At 43.2% G+C, this 18,755-nt stretch overlaps 1 protein-coding gene across 4 annotated transcripts in view; it reads left to right on the plus strand.

Moving 5' to 3' along the window:
• The first annotated feature begins 10,332 nt into the window (after window positions 1–10,332).
• Window positions 10,333–18,755, plus strand: part of serpinh2 (serine (or cysteine) peptidase inhibitor, clade H, member 2) — a 49,402-nt gene continuing 40,979 nt past the window's right edge. For 3 of the 4 annotated variants that reach the window (XR_014275894.1, XM_082528209.1, XM_082528207.1), the window contains exons 1-5: window positions 10,333–10,602; window positions 10,923–11,145; window positions 11,786–12,441; window positions 17,312–17,404; window positions 18,007–18,239. Coding sequence is in view for 3 of the 4 variants with exons in the window: in XM_082528209.1 (XP_082384335.1) it covers window positions 11,793–12,441; window positions 17,312–17,404; window positions 18,007–18,239 (975 nt within the window). In the remaining variant the exon portion in view is untranslated. The remainder of the gene's footprint in view (window positions 10,603–10,922; window positions 11,146–11,785; window positions 12,442–17,311; window positions 17,405–18,006; window positions 18,240–18,755) is intronic. The other variant, XM_082528208.1, reaches the window with a different exon arrangement.

An 18,755-nucleotide genomic window follows, 5' to 3' on the forward strand; every position in this document is an offset into this window, starting at 1 on the left:
CCCTTGACCTTCATAGCAGCTTATATCTCCTTGCTGATAGATGCAGGCTCTGCATATAGCACTCTGTGCTGGAAATGAACTGACATGTGGAAGAAGAGGGCAAAATCCCTCCATCTTAAGCCTCGCCGGAGCGAATAGCAGAGCAGCTTAGGAGGCGCGGGAGAGTGGCAGAGAGACAGACAGAGGAGCTTTGATAGAAAGTGGAGAGAGGGGGAGATGATAGGATAATGAGAATGGAGAGAACAGATTTTTTCTCTTTTGTAAGGCTGCGGTTACATTCCCTCTACCAATCTCAATCTTGTCACCCTAAACCCAGCGCGATTGGGTTTCACTCAAGCACATGACATCACCTGTTGATTTGATTGCAGAGCCTCGGTGATATATAACACTTCTTACGCTTTCTGCCCCCTTTTTTTATATGCCTTCTTCTTCTGCCCGTACATGCTCACCTCATCATTCCTGTGACATTACTCACCTGCTTCTCACTTTGCTCGCTGTTTAACAGAATTCCCCCATTTTGAGATTGCATCTTAATGTGCGTGTCTTTGATTTCCGCTCATCTATCACAACCTCTACCTTCCCCATAATAAAGCAATGCCCAGTTTCTCGTTTCTTTTCTGTGCCACGACATTCGACCTTTTACCCTTTCCCCTTCAGCCTTGGATCTTTTCCTTTCCCACATTATTTTGGTTTCCTGCCTTGATCGCTGTGCCCTTAAGCAGCGGTGGAACCAGTTTCCCATGAGGCATGAGTGGCAGCCTGACCGACAGTCTACCTCTACCTAACTTCGTCTCTTCCAGCCCTCCCTCCTCTGAAATTTTCCACCGATTTCCCCTCCAACCATGCACCTCCCAACACCCGCAAATGACTCAATGCCCAGCTGCCCTGCAGCTATCATCTATCAGTCAATCTGAATCTCACAGACACACACACACAATGGTGTGTGCACCATAGAATATACACATAATCACTGTGAAGGACTTAAATGACAGCTTTAACCCTCAGGGATATGCTGAACTTCTATGCATGTCTTTTTATGTATGTGTGTGTGTGTGTGTGTGTGTGTGTGTGCACACATATGGCCAGGGATGTCTGTGTACATGTAAATGTAGTTATATCTATAAATATGTATGGTAATGCACAGAGAGGGGTTGTGAATAAAACATGGAACAGCCTATGGTACTCTTTATGGATGTTAATCTGAGGCTGTTACCGGCCTGTGATTGTGAAGACTTCACAATATCTTGTTCAAATGTCACCGCATCGTGTGAGTTGTGTTAAAGTGAATATGTGCTCTTTGACTGTCCTGTATGATAAGAATTATAATAAGAATGACTGTTGAACATGTGCACACTCTGGGCGTATGAGGAATATCAGGGATATTATTTAAACAGTCACCACAAAAAGTTTTAATTATATTATTAGATGGCAGAAAAAAGTTCTGACATCAAACAACACTCTGAGGATTTTTATTTGCAGCTCAGGTACTTGTAATTCTGCATGGATAACTCGTTTTGATAGACTTTTTTTTTTTTACTTGATGCGTGTAAACATCATAACCTGCTTATAATGACCTAGATAAGATGTTCTCCCAGTTATGAAAAGCCTGATCATCATATCTGGGATGCATCTATATTGATATCATACTTTTCTAGTTTTTAGTTTTGAAAGAATGAGTTGAGGAAATTAAAAAATGTTGGCCCTACTTAACAATTCTGTTAGATGGTTCATAACTTTGGCCCAGACTGAAGTCTGTCAGCAACCATCTGATCTGGCTGACCTCAAAAGTTGGTTTGGGCACTCTGAGTGGATTTAGATCAGTTTGGTGTTTTCTAGTCTTTTCCTAGTCTAAACAGGCCCAAATGATTGCTCTGCTTGTGAAATACAGTACTGTGCAAAGGTCCTAAGCCACGCCCATTTGTATGTTTTGCTTCAGCAATTTAAAGAAATTTGTCCAAACATAAATATGTTGGTATATAGTATAGTTTGTGTATTTCCAGTGAGCTTAGAGTTTAATATTTGGCATGACCACCTTTATTCTTCAAAACAGTCTGAACTCTCTTAGATAAGCTTTCATGTAATTTTTTAAAGTAGTTTTCAGGAATAGTTCTCCAGGCTTCTTGAAGGACATTCAAATCTCTTCTTTTTGGATGTTAGTTGTCTTTTGTTGTGTTCTGTGTCAAAATGATCCCACACTGTTTCAGTAATGTTGATATACAGGCTCTGTGGAGGCCAATACATGACTGATTGTGATCCACTGTGTGTTTCTCTAACCAGATCTGTTTTTACTGCACTGGTAATGTGTTTTGGGATGGATGGCAAGCTGAAAAATGAAGCTTTTGCCAAACGTTATTGCGTTGTGAATCAAAATCCGACTTTACATTCTGCATTCATAATTCTAACACCACTGGCTGAAATGCATCCCCAAACCATGACAGAGTCTCCACCATTTTTACAGAGGGCTGTAGACACTCACTGTTCTACCTCACTCCTGATCAATTTAAGGCCAACTATGGCTACAAATGATTGATTTTTTCCAACACACTTTAAGGGCATAAAGATATAATCTATATTTTGCTCACTGATAAGTTGCCTGTCACATGGGAGACACAACATGAGTTCATCACTTGAGTTAGTTGCCTTTTTCATGCCTGAAGGATTCACATGTCAGTGTTAAGTGGCTTAGCAATCAAAAAGTGCTTCAAAAAAATTTGAAAGCCCTTCAGAAATCCTGGAGAACTCAAAACCAGGTAACGTCTGGCTCCTCAGAAGTAAAATATAAAGATATAAGGGGTGGCTCAAGACTTTTGCACAATAATGCATGTCAGCATGGACTTCCTGTAGATGTACCACTCGAAGCTTTTGCTGCTCTCCTGATAATATATGTTAAAGACTTTGGTGTTTCCCAACTTTTTCAGCTTCATATTTGTTTCCAGGTCCAAACTCGTACACGTAGGCTAAGGCTTTCATGTTTTGGGTTGCAGTGTGTTTTTGTCCCTTGTTTTTTGAGTTGACACGAGCCCCAGACGACACTTCAGCTGTCATTCTATCCTTCTACAGGTTTTATAGCAATGTTGATGTGGAGCATGGCTTTAAGCTTAGCTTTTAAAACCTGACGACATACTACAGCTTAGTGTGTCTTAGACAGCAGTTTTAATGCTTCAGGAAACAGTCACTGCCGGGCTTAAAATTTCATTATGATGACAGGGAGGAAGGTTAGGGTCTTTGCTTTTTTATCGTAAAATGATCAACTCATGTAGCGATGTTGTGGATGTTGTCATCTCACAAATTTCTGTCTGCAGTTTTCTCCGTTTTCAGTGTTTCCTTCCTGTTGTGTCAGGGCAATTGACAGCTGTGTGAACATAGGTGCCGTACCTATATGCTGACCTTCAGTTATTAGGAACAAATTAATCCTTTTTTTTCTTTTTCTTTTCTAGAAGATACCTGTACTTCTGTGCCTTTATATTCCCCTGAGAACCAAGAAAAAAGGACTCGTCCCATCGAACTAGATTGTTCCATTGGCATATCAACAGAAAGGATGTCGTCTATTTAGTAAAACAGGACTAGCTTAAATAAAGCAAAAGATATAGACTGAAAACAAATGTCCATTACAGAAGACACAAATAAATATGCTGGTTCTCAGGATGATACTAAACTAATAATTGCATCAGCCAGGACAGGGTGTAGTGTCTTCAGGTGTCCCATAACCAACCCATTTACTAGCTTTTAACTTTTACCATTCTTAACACCTCTTATTATAGCCGCCGCTGGCTGATAGTAATACCAGAGAAATCAGAGAAAATCTTATAGGATTTGAAAGAATCTGGAGCTTTTTTAACAGTCAATGGTGCTGCGTTTGATTTGGGAGACCTAAAGCAGCAGGTTGGCCCTCAAATTAGTTAACTTTGTCTCAACTTTCAATGAGTCGCCAAGCAGATGGGTTTGCTGTTTGTGCTGAGTGATTGTCTGGACTCCTGGATGCTGAGGCAGCTGTTACAGACACATTTTTCTCAAGGTGAACTGTAAGTGCTCTGGGGATATGCATACTTTTATCATCAAGTCAATTCAGGTATCCTCTTTTTTTTTTTTTCCTTCAGCAGTTATTTTTGTCTTGATGCGTGCTCAATCATCCAGGTAAGGAAATCCCTGAAAGCTGATTCTGTTCATGTGGGTGTAGCATTTATAGTCTCCCACAGAAACGGCTACATCCAGATGAATGGTAAACAGACTGGTTTAGCACTTTTCTAAATCTCACACGCTTTAAGTGAATGTGGCAAACATGAAAACATTGCACCTGCCGAAACATCAGCATTTAGATTGAAGCGCCGCTGTGTCTGCGCATCGGTTTGCAGAGCTTCTAGCACAGCTGGAGGCATTTAGTGTTATTTAATTAAACGCTTTTACAGAAATACCTAAAACTTTTCATTCTGGGAACGATGAGAAAATTGAACAAATTGGACCCAGATTCATTTCAGAAACAGTTAGATTTTGGTTGTTTGATCTTCATTACAAAAACACAGCAGAGCATGTGCCGTTTTTAGCTGTGTGTAGGAGTTATGGAGTTATTTTTTGGCTTAATGATGGGTGAAGCGGTTTCTTTTTGACTTCCTATACAGAGCCAAGTTAAAGAATAAGCTTGTTAGGCATAATAATATTAACAACAACATCACCGCAGAACATTAAATCATCCGGGATCTTCAAGAAAACACGCAAACTTTGAAGCAGGACAGTTGTACTGACTTTGGATCTAAAGGGCGATTTGTCTTTAATGGACAATTGGTTTTACATTAAGAAGTCTATGACCTTTCCTGGCTTCGGTGAATGTGGCCATTAACTCTCCCAAACACAACTCCACATTTTTAGATTAAATGCAAGAACAGCCCGATCCAGACGCAAATGCAGACATAGATAAATACTGAGGTAGGGTTTTGTCTTCTCAGCTTTGTTGTCTATTACAACTATGAGCTTTTTTTTCCTTTTTTTCTGAACCAGAATGAACATCGCAGAATAATTGAGTGATTCGTCTTGATCAACAACATTTTAATTATGTTTTGTCCTGCAGGGCAGCGAAAATCAGACTCGCTTCCCTTTTATTAAAAACAACATTTCTTACATGAACTGCTACAAAAACACTTTCTCTCACTAATGCTGGTTGTCAGCGCACCATTCATCGCCGTCGCGCTAATATTTATTTGCATAAAAATTAGCGAATTATGTAAAATAACGACTGGGTGGAGGGAAGGAGGGGGGCACAGAAAGTGCAGGTCATTTAAGAAAGGAGGAGAATGAGACAAATGCTCTGCTGACGACTGGGATGGAGGGATAGGAGATACTCCCCACGGACCCAAATGAGACAGTGTAATGAGTTGCCAGGCTTTGATACAGTCTTCCTCAAATCAGCAACACACTCATCCAGACAGACAGGGTCTTACTAATACATTCTGCTGTAGACGTTTTTCCCAGCTTGCCTCCCTCCTTCCTTCTTTTCTCTCCCGGCCTCGTCTCCGTCTCTGTCTCTGTTCCAGCCTATCAGACATGACAGTACCAGCTGGCTCCTGGCAAACTCACAGCCAGAGGATATAAGCAGCATGTGTGTGTGCGTGTGTGTTTATGAGCTTGTGTGTGTGTGTGGTGAGGGCTGGTGGGGTGGGGGAGTCAACATATCTGTCTTTTTAGTGTGTGCGTCCACACTTCTGACAGGCTTGGGGTTGTGTTTGTGTGGCAGATTAGGTTTGGGTGTCTTAAGTGTGGAAAAAAAAGAAAAGCGGACGTGTTGATTTGGTGTCACGGAGTCGGAGTCTGAGTGATCTGAGTCACAGGTGTGCCGGTTACTTTGGGGTGGGGCTCAGAGTAATATTTAATTCCAATAAAGATAGTTGTCAACACTTGCTTGAAGCAGCTGTGTACTCTTGTGGGTGCTTGGCATTTGCTTCTCTTGTCTGACTCACTGAGCACATTAAAAGCCACTTATTTGCCTTTGTTGCCGTGTAGCTGTGTGCCAGCGGAGATGATTTGCTCGCTCTTGCTTTTGTACTTCCCAGCATTTCACCAAAGTTCTAGTATTTTATATAAATTTCTGAACTGTTTTCTCACAAACCCCCCCAAAAAAGTCAAACATCAAACCTCCTATTTTGCATTAGCAGGCGTTCACATGGTTGCAGGAAACCTTTAAGGATTATTGAAAACCTTTAAGATGAACACCAGATGCGTCTGTAATTTTGACACTTTTCAACATGTTGAACCTGACCCCGAATACCGCTGGCCCTCCTCACCTTTCCTCTGCTGGCCCCTCTCGTTCCCCTCCATTGATTAAATACACATATTTCTCTTTCCATCTGCCCGCCCATACCTCCTGTTGCCTTATAAAGTTTTGACCTAGATCCATAACGGGGAGGGAGAACATCCCAGTTTGGGGGGGGGGGGGGGGGGGGGACACTGACATATCCCACTCCCCAAACCCCCATCGAAAATGTGTATTTTTAGATACTCAGTGAAGCAAACCTAAACATCTTTTCAGAAGTTACAGCTTCATATTTGTGCATTTGCTTGTGTTTCTTCCATCTCCTCCTTGGCCGTTTACGACCTATTACACCGAGTAATGAGCAATCCCAAAGATTAGAAGCCACTCATACTAAAAATGCAAAAGCCAACATCTTGGTGACTTTTAAATATGCTCGTTATGTGTTTCGGTTTAATTCACAGAGAAGGTTTGGCACCAGATTCCCAAACCAGGATGAAGCTGGGGTTAAAGCAGCGCTTCAGTACAAATCATAATTGCAGCTTAGCAGCTCAGCCAGACATTAAGAAAGAGCCCCTAATTTTAAAAGACCACAATGGAACTTGATGGAAACCAACAGCATCCCATGGGTCTGTCCAGACGGGGTCTGAACCAACTCTCTATTGGCTGAAACAGGCCAGACCTGATGACAGACAGGCAGGCCAGAGCTGAAAAACTGGGGCTCACATGTTACATGCTGTTTGTTCTGTACAGACTCCAAAATATGTGAGACATGGAAGCATGGGGTGATATTCAGACGGAGGAGAGGAGAGATGGGAATTGAGTAGGAGTGAATGAAATGAGAGGAGGTGAGAAGCGGAGGGGAAATGGGTTGACACTGAGTAAGAGGAGGTGGCAAATGTTGCAGGGAAGGTGGAGGTGGGAGGACATTTTCACACATTCATAAGGAAAGAGTTTTTGAGTTTTGGCGAAATAGTAAAATGGTTGCAGTTTTCTTTATGTGTCGATGTGCTCGTCTCCAATCCAACCCTCATTGGAGGTAAAGCAAAAAGCACAATAGGAAGTCAAAACGTAGCGCAAGGAAGCTGAGCAGGTGAAACATAACGTGGAATTGATGTAGAATACACTTCCTCAAAAAATGAAAGGAACACTTTTTAATCAGAGTTTAGCACCAAGTCAGTTAAACCTCTGGGATATTGATCTGGTCAGTTAAGCAGCAGAGGAGGTTGTTAATCAGTTTCAGCTGCTTTGCTGTTGAGATGAAATTAACCTCAGGCGCACTAGAGGGGCAGCAATGAGACAACCCCCAAAACAGGAATAGTTTTACAGGTGGAGGTCACTGACATTTTTTTTCACTAGTGTTGCATTTGGCTAGTGTCAGTGTCACCACTCACCACCCTGCAGAGCTTGCACAGGTCCAACACATCCAGGATGGTACATCAATATGTGCCTTTGCCAGGTTTGCTCGGTCTCCCAGCAAAATTTCCAGAGCATGCAGGAGATTCCAGGAGACAGGTAGTTACTCTAGTAGAGCTGGAGATCCTTAACCCATCAACAGGACCAATATCTGCTCCTTTGTGCAATAAGAAACAGGATAAGCACTGCCAAAGCTACATAATGACCTCCAGCAATAATGACCAATCAGAAGCTCTATTGGGCCCTGTCCTCACTGCCTGGCACTATGTAGCCTGATTGGCATTTGCCATAGAATACCAGAATTGGCAGGTCCACCACTGGTGCCCTGAGTTTTCACAGATGAGAGCAAGTTACATTGCTCAGCATGACCAGTCTTCATGGTTGGTCACTGATGATCTGGGACGACATATCTATGGAGAGATCCACAGACCTTTACTAGCTGGGCAACAGCGTCCTGACTGCCATTAGGTATCAGGATGAAATCCTTGGACCCTACGCTGGTGCAGTGGGTCCTGGGTTCTAACAACAAAGCACAGCCACATGTGGTGAGAGTATGCAGACAGTTCCTGTAGGATGAAGTAACCGATAACACTGACTGACTTCCCACACTCGCCAGACCTAAATCCAAGAAAACACCTCTGACATTATGTTGATGAAATATAAGCAATGTAAAAACAAAACGTGTTGTAATACTCTATAAAAATTAAATATAGGCCGACCTAGATTTACATTCATTTTGTATACCGTGTTGTTCTTTAATAGTTCCATACTGTGTGACAGTATGGGCGAACTGATGCTATACAAATATTTAAAAAACTTATGTGCAACACAAGTCAGCTCAGAGAAATTAAAAATGACATGCCTCAAACCATTACAATCCAGACCTGCACTGATAACACCCAAAGCAGAAAACAGTGCATTTAGAGTTGTTTGGTATGTTATGAAAAGGTGTGTTTATAAAAGCAGGGATCAGGGCAAATACTCTGACTGAAGCTTTTTGATCAATAATTTATGTCCTTTCCATTTAATACTATTCTATGTTGTCAATTTTTAATGGAGTTTTTTTTTTTATCATCAGTAGTAAAATAATATAAATGTTACAATGTGTGTGAAACTGCAAAGGGGGGGCTGAGGAGAAACACAAGAAAAAGATGAGAGCAAGAACTGCGCGTGGGGTGAGTGGATAGCTCGAGGCCAGTTGGCAGTGACCGTAAGTGCTTTCATTGCAAGGTGCAGCTTCTGTAGCTGAGCCCTTGAGCCAGGTCTAACAGCAGCACAAATGGATAATGTGTTAAGCATATTGCTACATTTTCTGCTAGAGACGCTGACATCTGAAGCTGGGAAACTGAATCGGGGCTCAGGACTTGGACAAGGTGCGGATAGGTGAGGGCAAGCAGGGCAGCATGGAGGTGGGCCTTTTGGAGGCGGGTAAAGGGGAAGGCGTTCAGCCACATCGCAGTTAATGTCCTGACTGAGCAGCTTATCGCATTCCAAAGCATTATCCCCGGGGACTCGTTTAACTGAAGGTGCAAGCCCTAGTTTCTATGAATCACTCGCACCGTAACGCAAGTCGCTGCTCATTACTGCAAAGACTGACTGTGGTGCGACCCTGGGAGGTCTCAAGGGATGGGTGGTGACGCCACTGGCAGGGTTACGACCTTTGTGGTTGCACCGGTCGACTCATCACCACCACCGTGCATCCCAAGGCCATCGAGGGAGCTTCACTGGACATTTGTGCAAATGCACATACATTGCACCTCCAATGCACCTTCTTGTTAGCTGCAGATGTAGTTTGATATGTTGCTGTTTTTCTCTTTCTGTTTTCACTGAGGATGCTCAATAATTAGTTGATTGGTGTCTTATTTCTAAGGAAGCCTGATAACTAAGTGTCTCTGAGGGAAGTGCGTGTGTGCGTTTTCAAAAGAGACAGAGAGCGAGAGTGGCAGCGAGCAGAGTGCTCAGTGTGTGCTTGTACTTTCTGCTGCGAATGTGTTCCAGATAGTGGTGCTGATGGCTATCTTTCGGAGAGAGCTCTATTGATTTGGCTGGGGTAAATAATTGGTTGGGTCTACAAGCTGTCATGTTCGGCCTGATTGCTAAGCATTGGTGGTCTCAAGCAGTTATCTTCCTCCATATCCCTCTCTGATCCTCCTCTAGCCTCCTTAGTCTATCTCTATATTTATTGATTAGGACCCTATATGGTCATTCTCCATCCTTAACTTTGGGCAATAATCCCTGTGCCAAAGCACTGTTTACAAGTTATCTGCTCTCCACTCCTTGTAGTATTGTAGATGGAGGGCAGGTACAATTTAAGGAGGCGAAATGAGGAGACTACAGAATGAGGACATTCGGAAGGGTCAGCTGTAATACAGCCTTTCATAGTGTGCCCTAGTTTTCCTTCATAGTAGGCTACTGAAAAGTGAGGTGTGTGTGTGTGTATGTGTGTAGGGGGGCTTCCCTGGAAACTCAACTTAAAGCACTTGAACTTATAAAGAAAATAAAATGCTCTCCGTAATCAACATGTCAAGATAAAGTCAGATTTAGGACATAATCACAAGTTTAAAAAAAGAAAAAACATCTTTAAATTGACCAAATAAAAAAAAAAATCTGACTGCCAGCGCTGTGGTCTATTGTCCTGCGCAATGGGAGGCCTGGGTGTCAAGTTTGGGAGGCCCTGGACCACATGAGGCAGCCTCTCACGGGGTCACTGAGCTGGAGCGATGAGAAGACCATTAGCGACCCCGCTTGAGTGCCTTTGGGAACTACAACCCCCACTGAGTCCAGAACAAGAGAGTTTATTATCCCGGCAAACCCACAAGGGTTTCTTTAGAATGGAGAAACGCCTCATTTGCTGCAACCGGTGGATTTTTGTCCATTTTGAAAACCTGTACCAAGACCAACACTGCACCCACATAATCCCTGAAAAGCCCATAGGGAACCGCTGAAAGGTATCCCATCCCAACAATGACTTAGCCATGTTTAATTATGGTTTTGTAAAGTATAAATGTGGGGGGGAAAAAAGTTGAATAGCAGGACTGACACAAAGTGGCAGGGTTTAATGGGTTTAAAACGTTTTTATACCATTAGCTGCATATTTACCTGTCATATATAGTAAAACTGAGTTCAGACTGGATTACATGTCATTCATAGAACTGCATTGGAAAACAGCGTTATAGTTCTTTTTCACACTGTGTGCTAAGTGTGCCCTATTTTAGGTTGTTAACTAAATTTCTTTCTTTTTTTTTTTAAATGCTTGTTTAACATGGAGCCCGCACCTAAACAGCCCAAAGCTAAATAAGCTCACGGTGGCAGCTCCTCGTGGAAGCCTGGAAGTTTCGGGAAGAGCAGAAAGCTAACCGGGAGCTGAAGTTAGCGGGGACGGTAAGCTTCCTCTGCTACGTCTGAGCTCCAGCAGCAGCAGCACCTCCTCCGGAGCTCACAGCCAGGACCGCGGCGCAAAAACGACAGGGACACACGTGAATTAATTAACGGTAAATTAATGAAACGAACACGACATTTTTCTCTCTTTCCCTGTCTTCCAGACTTTTTACATTTTTGGTTAATTTTGAGAGAGTATAAGCTGAAGTAGACGACAGATGTTTGCCGTCACTTCTGTTGAATTTCGGCAAAAGTAAGGAGTCGAAGTTTTTGCCTTTTTCTTTTTTTCTTTTAAAGGAAAGATTGAAAACGCACATTTCCCCCTCTCATTCGTTTGTTCGGTCCCAGCCTGAAAACTTCATCAGCGTTAATTGTCGCACGTTGCTTCTTTCGCGCAGCGGGTGAGATAATAACCGTGGATCCAAGTGGGGAGGAATTTAGAAAATCAAGTTCTCACTGCTGTGGCTCTGTAGGAGCAGTTTACACAAATGACACTTTTACAGGAAAAAAGGAGCCCTCAGGCTGTGTTTATATTGCTTTATCTCAACTATGAGTGTTGCAGTATGAGTATTACACTATTAAAAATCAGGTCAAAATATGCGCAATGAATAGTTGTGGAGGGGGGCTTTGCTTGCCTTGAGAATGAGAGGGGTGCATTCTCCTCATTCCTCTTGCTGTTATGTATACACAGACAGATTATCTCGTGTGAGCAAATCCTCATACTGACTCTCCTTCCCGTGCTCTCTGTTCCAGAACAGCCATGCTGCCCAGGCTCCCTTTCTGTCTCCTAATTTCTCTGCCAGTTCTCCTGGTGCAAGGGAGCATCAATAATTCATCCAAGAAGAGTGCCGATGCCCCGGCCGGTCCAGTATCTCGTCCGCCGCCACTGCCTCCTCCACCTCAGGGTGACCCGAGCTGGACCCTAGGTCTGCGGCTCTACCAGGCCCTCCGCTCCGACTCGAGCTCCGTAAATGTCATCTTCTCTCCTCTGCTGGTGGCCTCCTCTCTCGGAGCACTGGGGGAAGCTTCAGTCGGTAACACCTCCAGCCAGGTCCGAGGTATCCTCAACCCACCGTCCCCCGACAAGGCGGGGACGCAGGTTCCCGAACGTCTTGCCGAGGCGTTGAAGAGCTTCAGTGAAGCCAACGGAACCAGCTTTCACCTGCACGCATCCTCAGCTGTGTTTACCAAGCAGGTCTCTCCAGTCGACCAGGCCTTTGTGAAGCAGAGTCAGGCTAGGTTCAGAGTGCAGCATCAGAATCTGGGGAAAGGAGACTCCAAGGCTGACCTGAAGCAGCTTCAGGACTGGGCTAAGGCCGGCCTTAGTGGACTGGAAGGCGCTCCTTTGGAGGCCGAAATCAAGGCCAGGGCTGGAGCTTTGATCCTGGCGAATGCAGTGCGTTTAAAAGGTGTGTAGAAACAACATTATTGTAAATTAAATTAGTGCAGGGTTACTGAAATATTAGATAACAGTGAGCATCCAATTTTGCTTTTAAAACTGTGGGAGCGAAAAAGCTTGATGTCTTTTCCCGTTTTAGATGAGAGTATGGCGTGCGCCATTTTTAGTGATCACACAGCACAGACAGTCCGCACAAGTCTTTGCTCGCTCTGTGGCGCGTGCCAGCAATCCCACCTGTGTGCACCCTGCATCTCCATGGGTGTGTGTGCGCGTGCATGCGTTGGACTCCAGCTGGTGGACACAGCAGATAAAGGATGATTCTGGGGTCTATCACTGAGAGCTTATTCATCTTCCATTGGGGGGTGATGTGTCATCTTAAATAATTGAGTAACAAGTGTCCAGACTCTCTCTCCCTCGATGTCATGCCTAACATCTGTGCTCGGAGCGCTCCAAGTCTGCGGCGGCACAGCTTGGCTCGGCTCTGCTCTTTGTGACAGGCTGCAGTGGTGGAAAGCAGTCAATATTTCTGCACGGACGCAGTCGGTTAGAAGCTCCATCTGTGATTTAACAGTTGCATCCCAAAAACATATCCATCTAAATCCTTATCTGAGGTTCATTATGGCACGCTAAATGTGCCAATAAATATCGCATTTTATTTTCGAGGGTCGGCAATATTTGTTCATCCGCACTTATCATGAGTCAAGGAAATGACTTATTTTCCTTTTTCTCATTTCTTTTCCTTTTTTTGTGTGATTGTGGAATTGAATCTACCATCTCCTCCTTCGTGTCTCAGAGCACAGCCAACATTTTGAATGCCCGCTGACGTAGATTCTCATTTTTTTTTGTTTGCGGTCTCCACAAAAGATGATGATGATGATGTGTTAAATATATCCTTCTGTCTCGCTTGTTCCTTTTTTTTGCAGCGTTGGTCTCTGTTTTTGTGCTTTTGTCACTCTCTATCACATGTCTAATCTACCCCTGTCTCCTCTCCCTCTCCTTCCCACATGTCTCCTGTTCACATCCTCCTTATCGGTGTCTATCTGCCTCTGTTCCTTCTCCTTCCTCCTGCAGGTACTGCTTTTTTTTTTTTTCTTTTTATTAGGTAGAAAAAAATAGAAGGCAAGGCTCCTGAAGTGAAAACAGGGTTCTGGCAAAGATAGACAACCCTTCAGAAATAACACTCCCTGACAGACTATACATTGATAAGCAATTTAATTAATTCTCTTTGTTTGATGTTTTTTGACTTCATTACAAAATTAGTTTTGTTTTTTGTTTTTTTCTGCGAGCCCACCCTCATTGGTTGGTTCATTAATTTCGTGGAGCAAATATACAAATTAGATTATGCAGCAGATTGCAGCTGCAAATTAGATTACGGAAAATTGGATTCCTTTAGTTTTGATTTATAATTTTCAGCGTGGTCGATAGTTTGCTCCTTTCTCAAACCAGCAGCTCCTGCTTTTGTTCCAACTTTTGTTTTTTTCGTTATGTTTGGGATTCCAAGGACTTAAAGCAGTTGATGATGTGTTATTAATGGGATGTTTTCAGAGGTCTCGGGTGTTATTTTATTTTAGATGGCACTGAGTAGGCATCTCCATCCGTCCGTCCCCCCCCTCCCCGCTTTTGTTTGTTTCCCTTCTCCCTCCCTTCAGTTAATTATTGAAGGAAGAATTTAAAAAAAAAAGGAAAAAAGCTCTTTGCTGTCGCTCCTCCCTCGGTCTGTACAGAGCTTTCAAAGAAAAGGAAGGCCAGGGCCAATTAGTAGCGGAACATGTTTATAGCGGAGAGATGCGAAAAGCAAAGAGGGCCAAAGAGAGGGGGGGAGAAAGAAAGGGTAAAATTAAATGAATAAAAAGGGGAGATTTCTGGGTGGAAAGGGGCAGAAGAAAAGCAAAGAGATGGGAGTGATTGGAGGAAACTGAGAAAAGTAAAGCGGGAGAGGTTGGCCTGCTGAGAGTGAAAGAGATGGACTGTCATGGTGGAGGGGATTGTAAAAGGGTCTGCCTTTGGGAGTTCCAGTCCACTCTGGTTAATTAATTCATGCTTTGTTTTGCTTTAGACAAACACCAGTGACAGCAGAGGAAAATAATACTGGGAAAAAAACAGTGGAGTGAAACTTATACAAGATAATGCGACAGCACTGGGGGACTGAAAAAGGAGAGGCGGCACATGAAGCCCCAGCTTATTTAAACTCTAATAACAGCTTCTGAAACAGCACAACTGCACGCCATCACGAGTCGATGAGGGAAGAGACCGAGCCGCGAGCCCGCATCGATTCTCCACTGGGTTACGCTTTAAGTTAACAGGACGACTCGGTAGCTGTGTGAGCGCCGCGCAGTCGTCTCGCTGTTTGTTGCTGACAGCTATTAAAAGGTTCAGGTTTAAAGCCGTCGCTCTGCTGCTGCTGTGCAGGTCTGTTTGGAGGTCAGCAGGTCATTAACCCCCCCGTGCTTGTTTTTACACGTGTGTACCGTGGAGAAAATTGTTCATCGTCGTGACATCATTTCAACAACACGGTTGCCGCTTCAGGTAACCTTCAGCCGGCCGCTTTGGAATTCCAAAGCGTGTTTCCTAGGAAGCGGACTGAATGCCTGTGATGTGTGCTAGCATGCCCGGGAGGGACAATCACACGTCTTTTCTGCTGCGATTTGTGTTTGGCTGCGCTCCATTCGAGTCTGGTTGGCTTTTGGAGATGCCACCCATGGTGTTGAAACAATTAGTCAGGCAGCTATTAATAAAAAAAAAAAAAGAATAAGTGTGGAATTTAATAATAAGTTAAACAGTTTAAAGAAACTCCAAATGTAGACAAAGTGTAACGAGGCCTAACAGTGTGTGAAAACAGTCTTCCTCGTCTCTGTAACTTTCTAGTCTGGAGATAAATGGAGCCAAACATCTTTGAGGTTTACCATAATGGTGTTTGTTGCTTTTATGATTATTTACTTATTTTACTTTTCCAGAATAAGTTTCAGCCAACCAACTCTGTGATCCTCATACATAAGTGAGTCGGTGTTTCTTTGTAACACTTTGGTAATGAAGTGAGTGTTTTTTTTTTGTTTTGTTTTCTTGTGATTAGAGAAGAGATTTGCAGATAATGGACTTTAAACCAGTGGATGAATAGATGATGGCTGAATATGTCTTGTGTATATAAGTGTTCCCTACCAGTGAGGTAACGCAGTGACGATGCTATGTTGCTTATCTGGCTTCATCTTGGTTAATTTGTTAGCTTTTCCGCTACACTTTAGTACCAAACAGCACTGTTATCTTGACCTGCTGCTGGTGAAAAGGTGAGAGGCTCACAAAGGTCTTTAGAATAGAAGATAATTGTTGACGGTGTTGATATTTCTGTAAGGAAAAAGTAATTTCTCCAAAATGGGCAGCAGATGCTGAAATACTCAACATGTGATTTCTTATTTTTATTACACACGTATATCTAAACCCATGTTCTAAGTTCAAATGCTTTTACTGGAACAGACTGATGTTGATGGTTGACATGTAGCTGTAACACAGCCTGTTACAGACTGCTGAGACCATATCATGTAAAATGCACTGATAAATCTGTACATCTGGCACTTTGGCAGTTTTGCTGATCGTTTTAGTGAGCAGATTGGCGTCCTTGTGAATTGTGGGATAGCACTACCTGTTTCAGCCGCCACCGTGTCAGGCAGCTGGAGTTGATGTCACCGTATTTAAGGACGGTGACGTGTCAGGATGTCAACCAGTTAAGCTTAACTGGCAAAGGTGCATCTACAGACTGTATGATCAGAAACCAGAGTGCAGGCTTATTGGTTGGGTGTGTTAGTCACATGTAACTGTAGTTTGTTTTTGTCAAATACACATATCTGCAAGTTTCTTGGGAAAATGAGAACAAAATTGCACAAAATTGAGCAGAAGCAGTTTCCTTGTGTCTTGTTTTGTTAGTGAAACCCAGTACAGTGTATACTTATCTTAGCAGTGTGGAGGAGTGTTTTGACTAAATCAGGCTGAGCATGATTTATTTTCCCCTGTCATCTGTCTTCACAACTTATGGCATGTGAGGTATATCTTTTTGTCTTAAGGTAAATTATGGGGCACTGTGTCTTGTATTGATCTCTCCTTAAAGTTCCTGTGCTTGTAGGTGTCACCTTGTGCTCTGAGAACTTGGTCTGTTTTTCTTCAGAGGAATTAAAAACAGCGCAGACAAAAGACGAGTCTGTGCACAGTTCTTAATAGAGGTGCTTAATAATAAAAACCAAGCAATCAGTCTGCAGGCTTTCACATTGCCAATTGAGGCATTTCATAGTTTTTGGCCTCCTTGAACCTTAGCTTTGTGTGACGAGAGCGCTGACCTTTTCAAATGATTTATCGATAATGAGAATCATCATTAGTTATAGCCCTAGCCGGCCTCAGGTGTCATTCACAAAGAGCGCGATGGGTACAAGTCATAATCTGCCGACCTCTACGCCCCATCCAATGTCCCCTGCCCTATTGAATGGACCAGCAGCTTTCAGAGTGTGTTGTGAGGTTATTACAACGGTAATTCCTCCACTCTTAGCTCCTCTTAAATTGACAGCTGTCAGGAGGTTAGCAGGGCCAAGTGGGGATGTGTTGAACATTGAATAGGGGTCAGTAGCCTTAAGGTCTTCATAACTGCTGCAGTACAGCACTCTGCCTCAGCAGCTTTCAGGAGGGTATACATTTTTTTAATGGGCAGTACACACAGATGATTCATGAGCAGTGCCAGCCAGTGTCGCTGTATATGTGTTTTATGAACATGGCATTGTTTAACCTATTGTTCACTTATTCTCCCGTTTCATTGATTTTGTTTTTATCCTCTCCCTCCCCATGCAGTCCATCTATATGAAGCATGCTGTATTTAAAACTGCTTTTTCTTTCTCTTTGCTCAGGGCTGTGGGAGAGAGATTTCAGCGAGGAAAGCACAGATCGTCGTACCTTCCTGGGAAAGAAATACACCAAAGTGGTGATGATGCACAGAGCAGGTAAAAAAAAATAATAATAAAAAGCTGTACGCAGTCTGTCACTGCTCTATTCCTGCCAGGGAATAAATGCAGCGAGAAGGAATCCAGCTCTAAAAGGGACGTGAATATTTGTGAGGTCCAATATGCCTCGCTCTAATTTATCAGTGTGTCCCTAATGATTTATTTAGCACATTTTCCATATTTTATGCATTGTCTTAAAACAGCAACAAGGCAGGGTGAGTTTCTTCTAGGATAACAGTTAAGAGACGTAGACCGGATGTATATTTCTTTTAATCTCATCTATAATGTCACTTTCAACTCACGAGTGAGAATTGTGTTACGGCTGGCTTGTTGTCGGCCTGTCGCAGCTTGCATTTCCTTTATGTATGAAGCGAAACTAACTCCAGCATTCCTTCTGCGAGTTCACTCGGTGATAGAGGGAGGTGGCGCCGAACGACTGCAGCGACACGGCTGAAAGTGCAGCTCTGAACCAACTTCCAAGAGAACTTCTGCATTAAACTACTGCTAAAAAAGAAAACGTTACTTCACAGCACTGCTTCTCTCCTTGACTCTCTGATCTTTGCTCAACTTTTTGCCTGCCCCCTGCTGTCCCCCTGCTACAGGTTTGTACCGCTTTCATGAAGACACTGACAACATGGTGCAAGTTCTAGAGGCGCCTCTGTGGGGAGGCAGGGCCAGCGTCGTGCTCCTGCTGCCCTTTCATGTCGAAAATCTGGCTAAGTTGGAAAAGCTGCTGACCCTGGAGCTGCTGTCCAAGTGGCTGGAGAAGGCCAGTGTAACCAGTGTGGCCATCTCTCTGCCCAAGGCAAACATCACTAGCACGCTCAGTCTGCAGGTTAGTTCAGCAAAGTTTGTTTTAGTACAGTGGCATAAAAAGATTCTTGCTGTGAGTCAGGTCCTTTAAATTCAGCTCATACTGCCTTTCATTGTCATATAAGTCTCAAACGGGTCCTGCTAATGCAGTATGGCATAAGTATGGCTCTGAAGTGCTTAAATAGAAGGTTGAGTTAATCTTACTTCTTGGAAACGCATGTAGGAGTCCTGGTTACACCTTGTACTGTTTCCATGTGTTAAAGAGACATCAGTAGGCTTGGATAGTTTTTTTTCCCTTATTTTCCTAATATTTCACAACTGTATTTTTATGCATTACTTGTGTTTTGTTTATTTTATTCATTATTTAAAAAAACCTCATAATTAAAGCTGTTGTCGAGTGATGTCATCGTTGCTATGGATTGTTAATTACCGTTGGCTACCGAGGTAGCAAGGCTTGAAGTAGGAAGAATGACATCCTGTGTCATTATAGCCGGGCAGTGTTTTGATCTAGAAAATGAACAGCCGAGACAGGAAATGC

This window comes from Aulonocara stuartgranti (assembly GCF_965226115.1).
Source record: "Aulonocara stuartgranti genome assembly, chromosome: 3".
Classification (NCBI taxonomy): Eukaryota; Metazoa; Chordata; class Actinopteri; order Cichliformes; family Cichlidae; genus Aulonocara; species Aulonocara stuartgranti.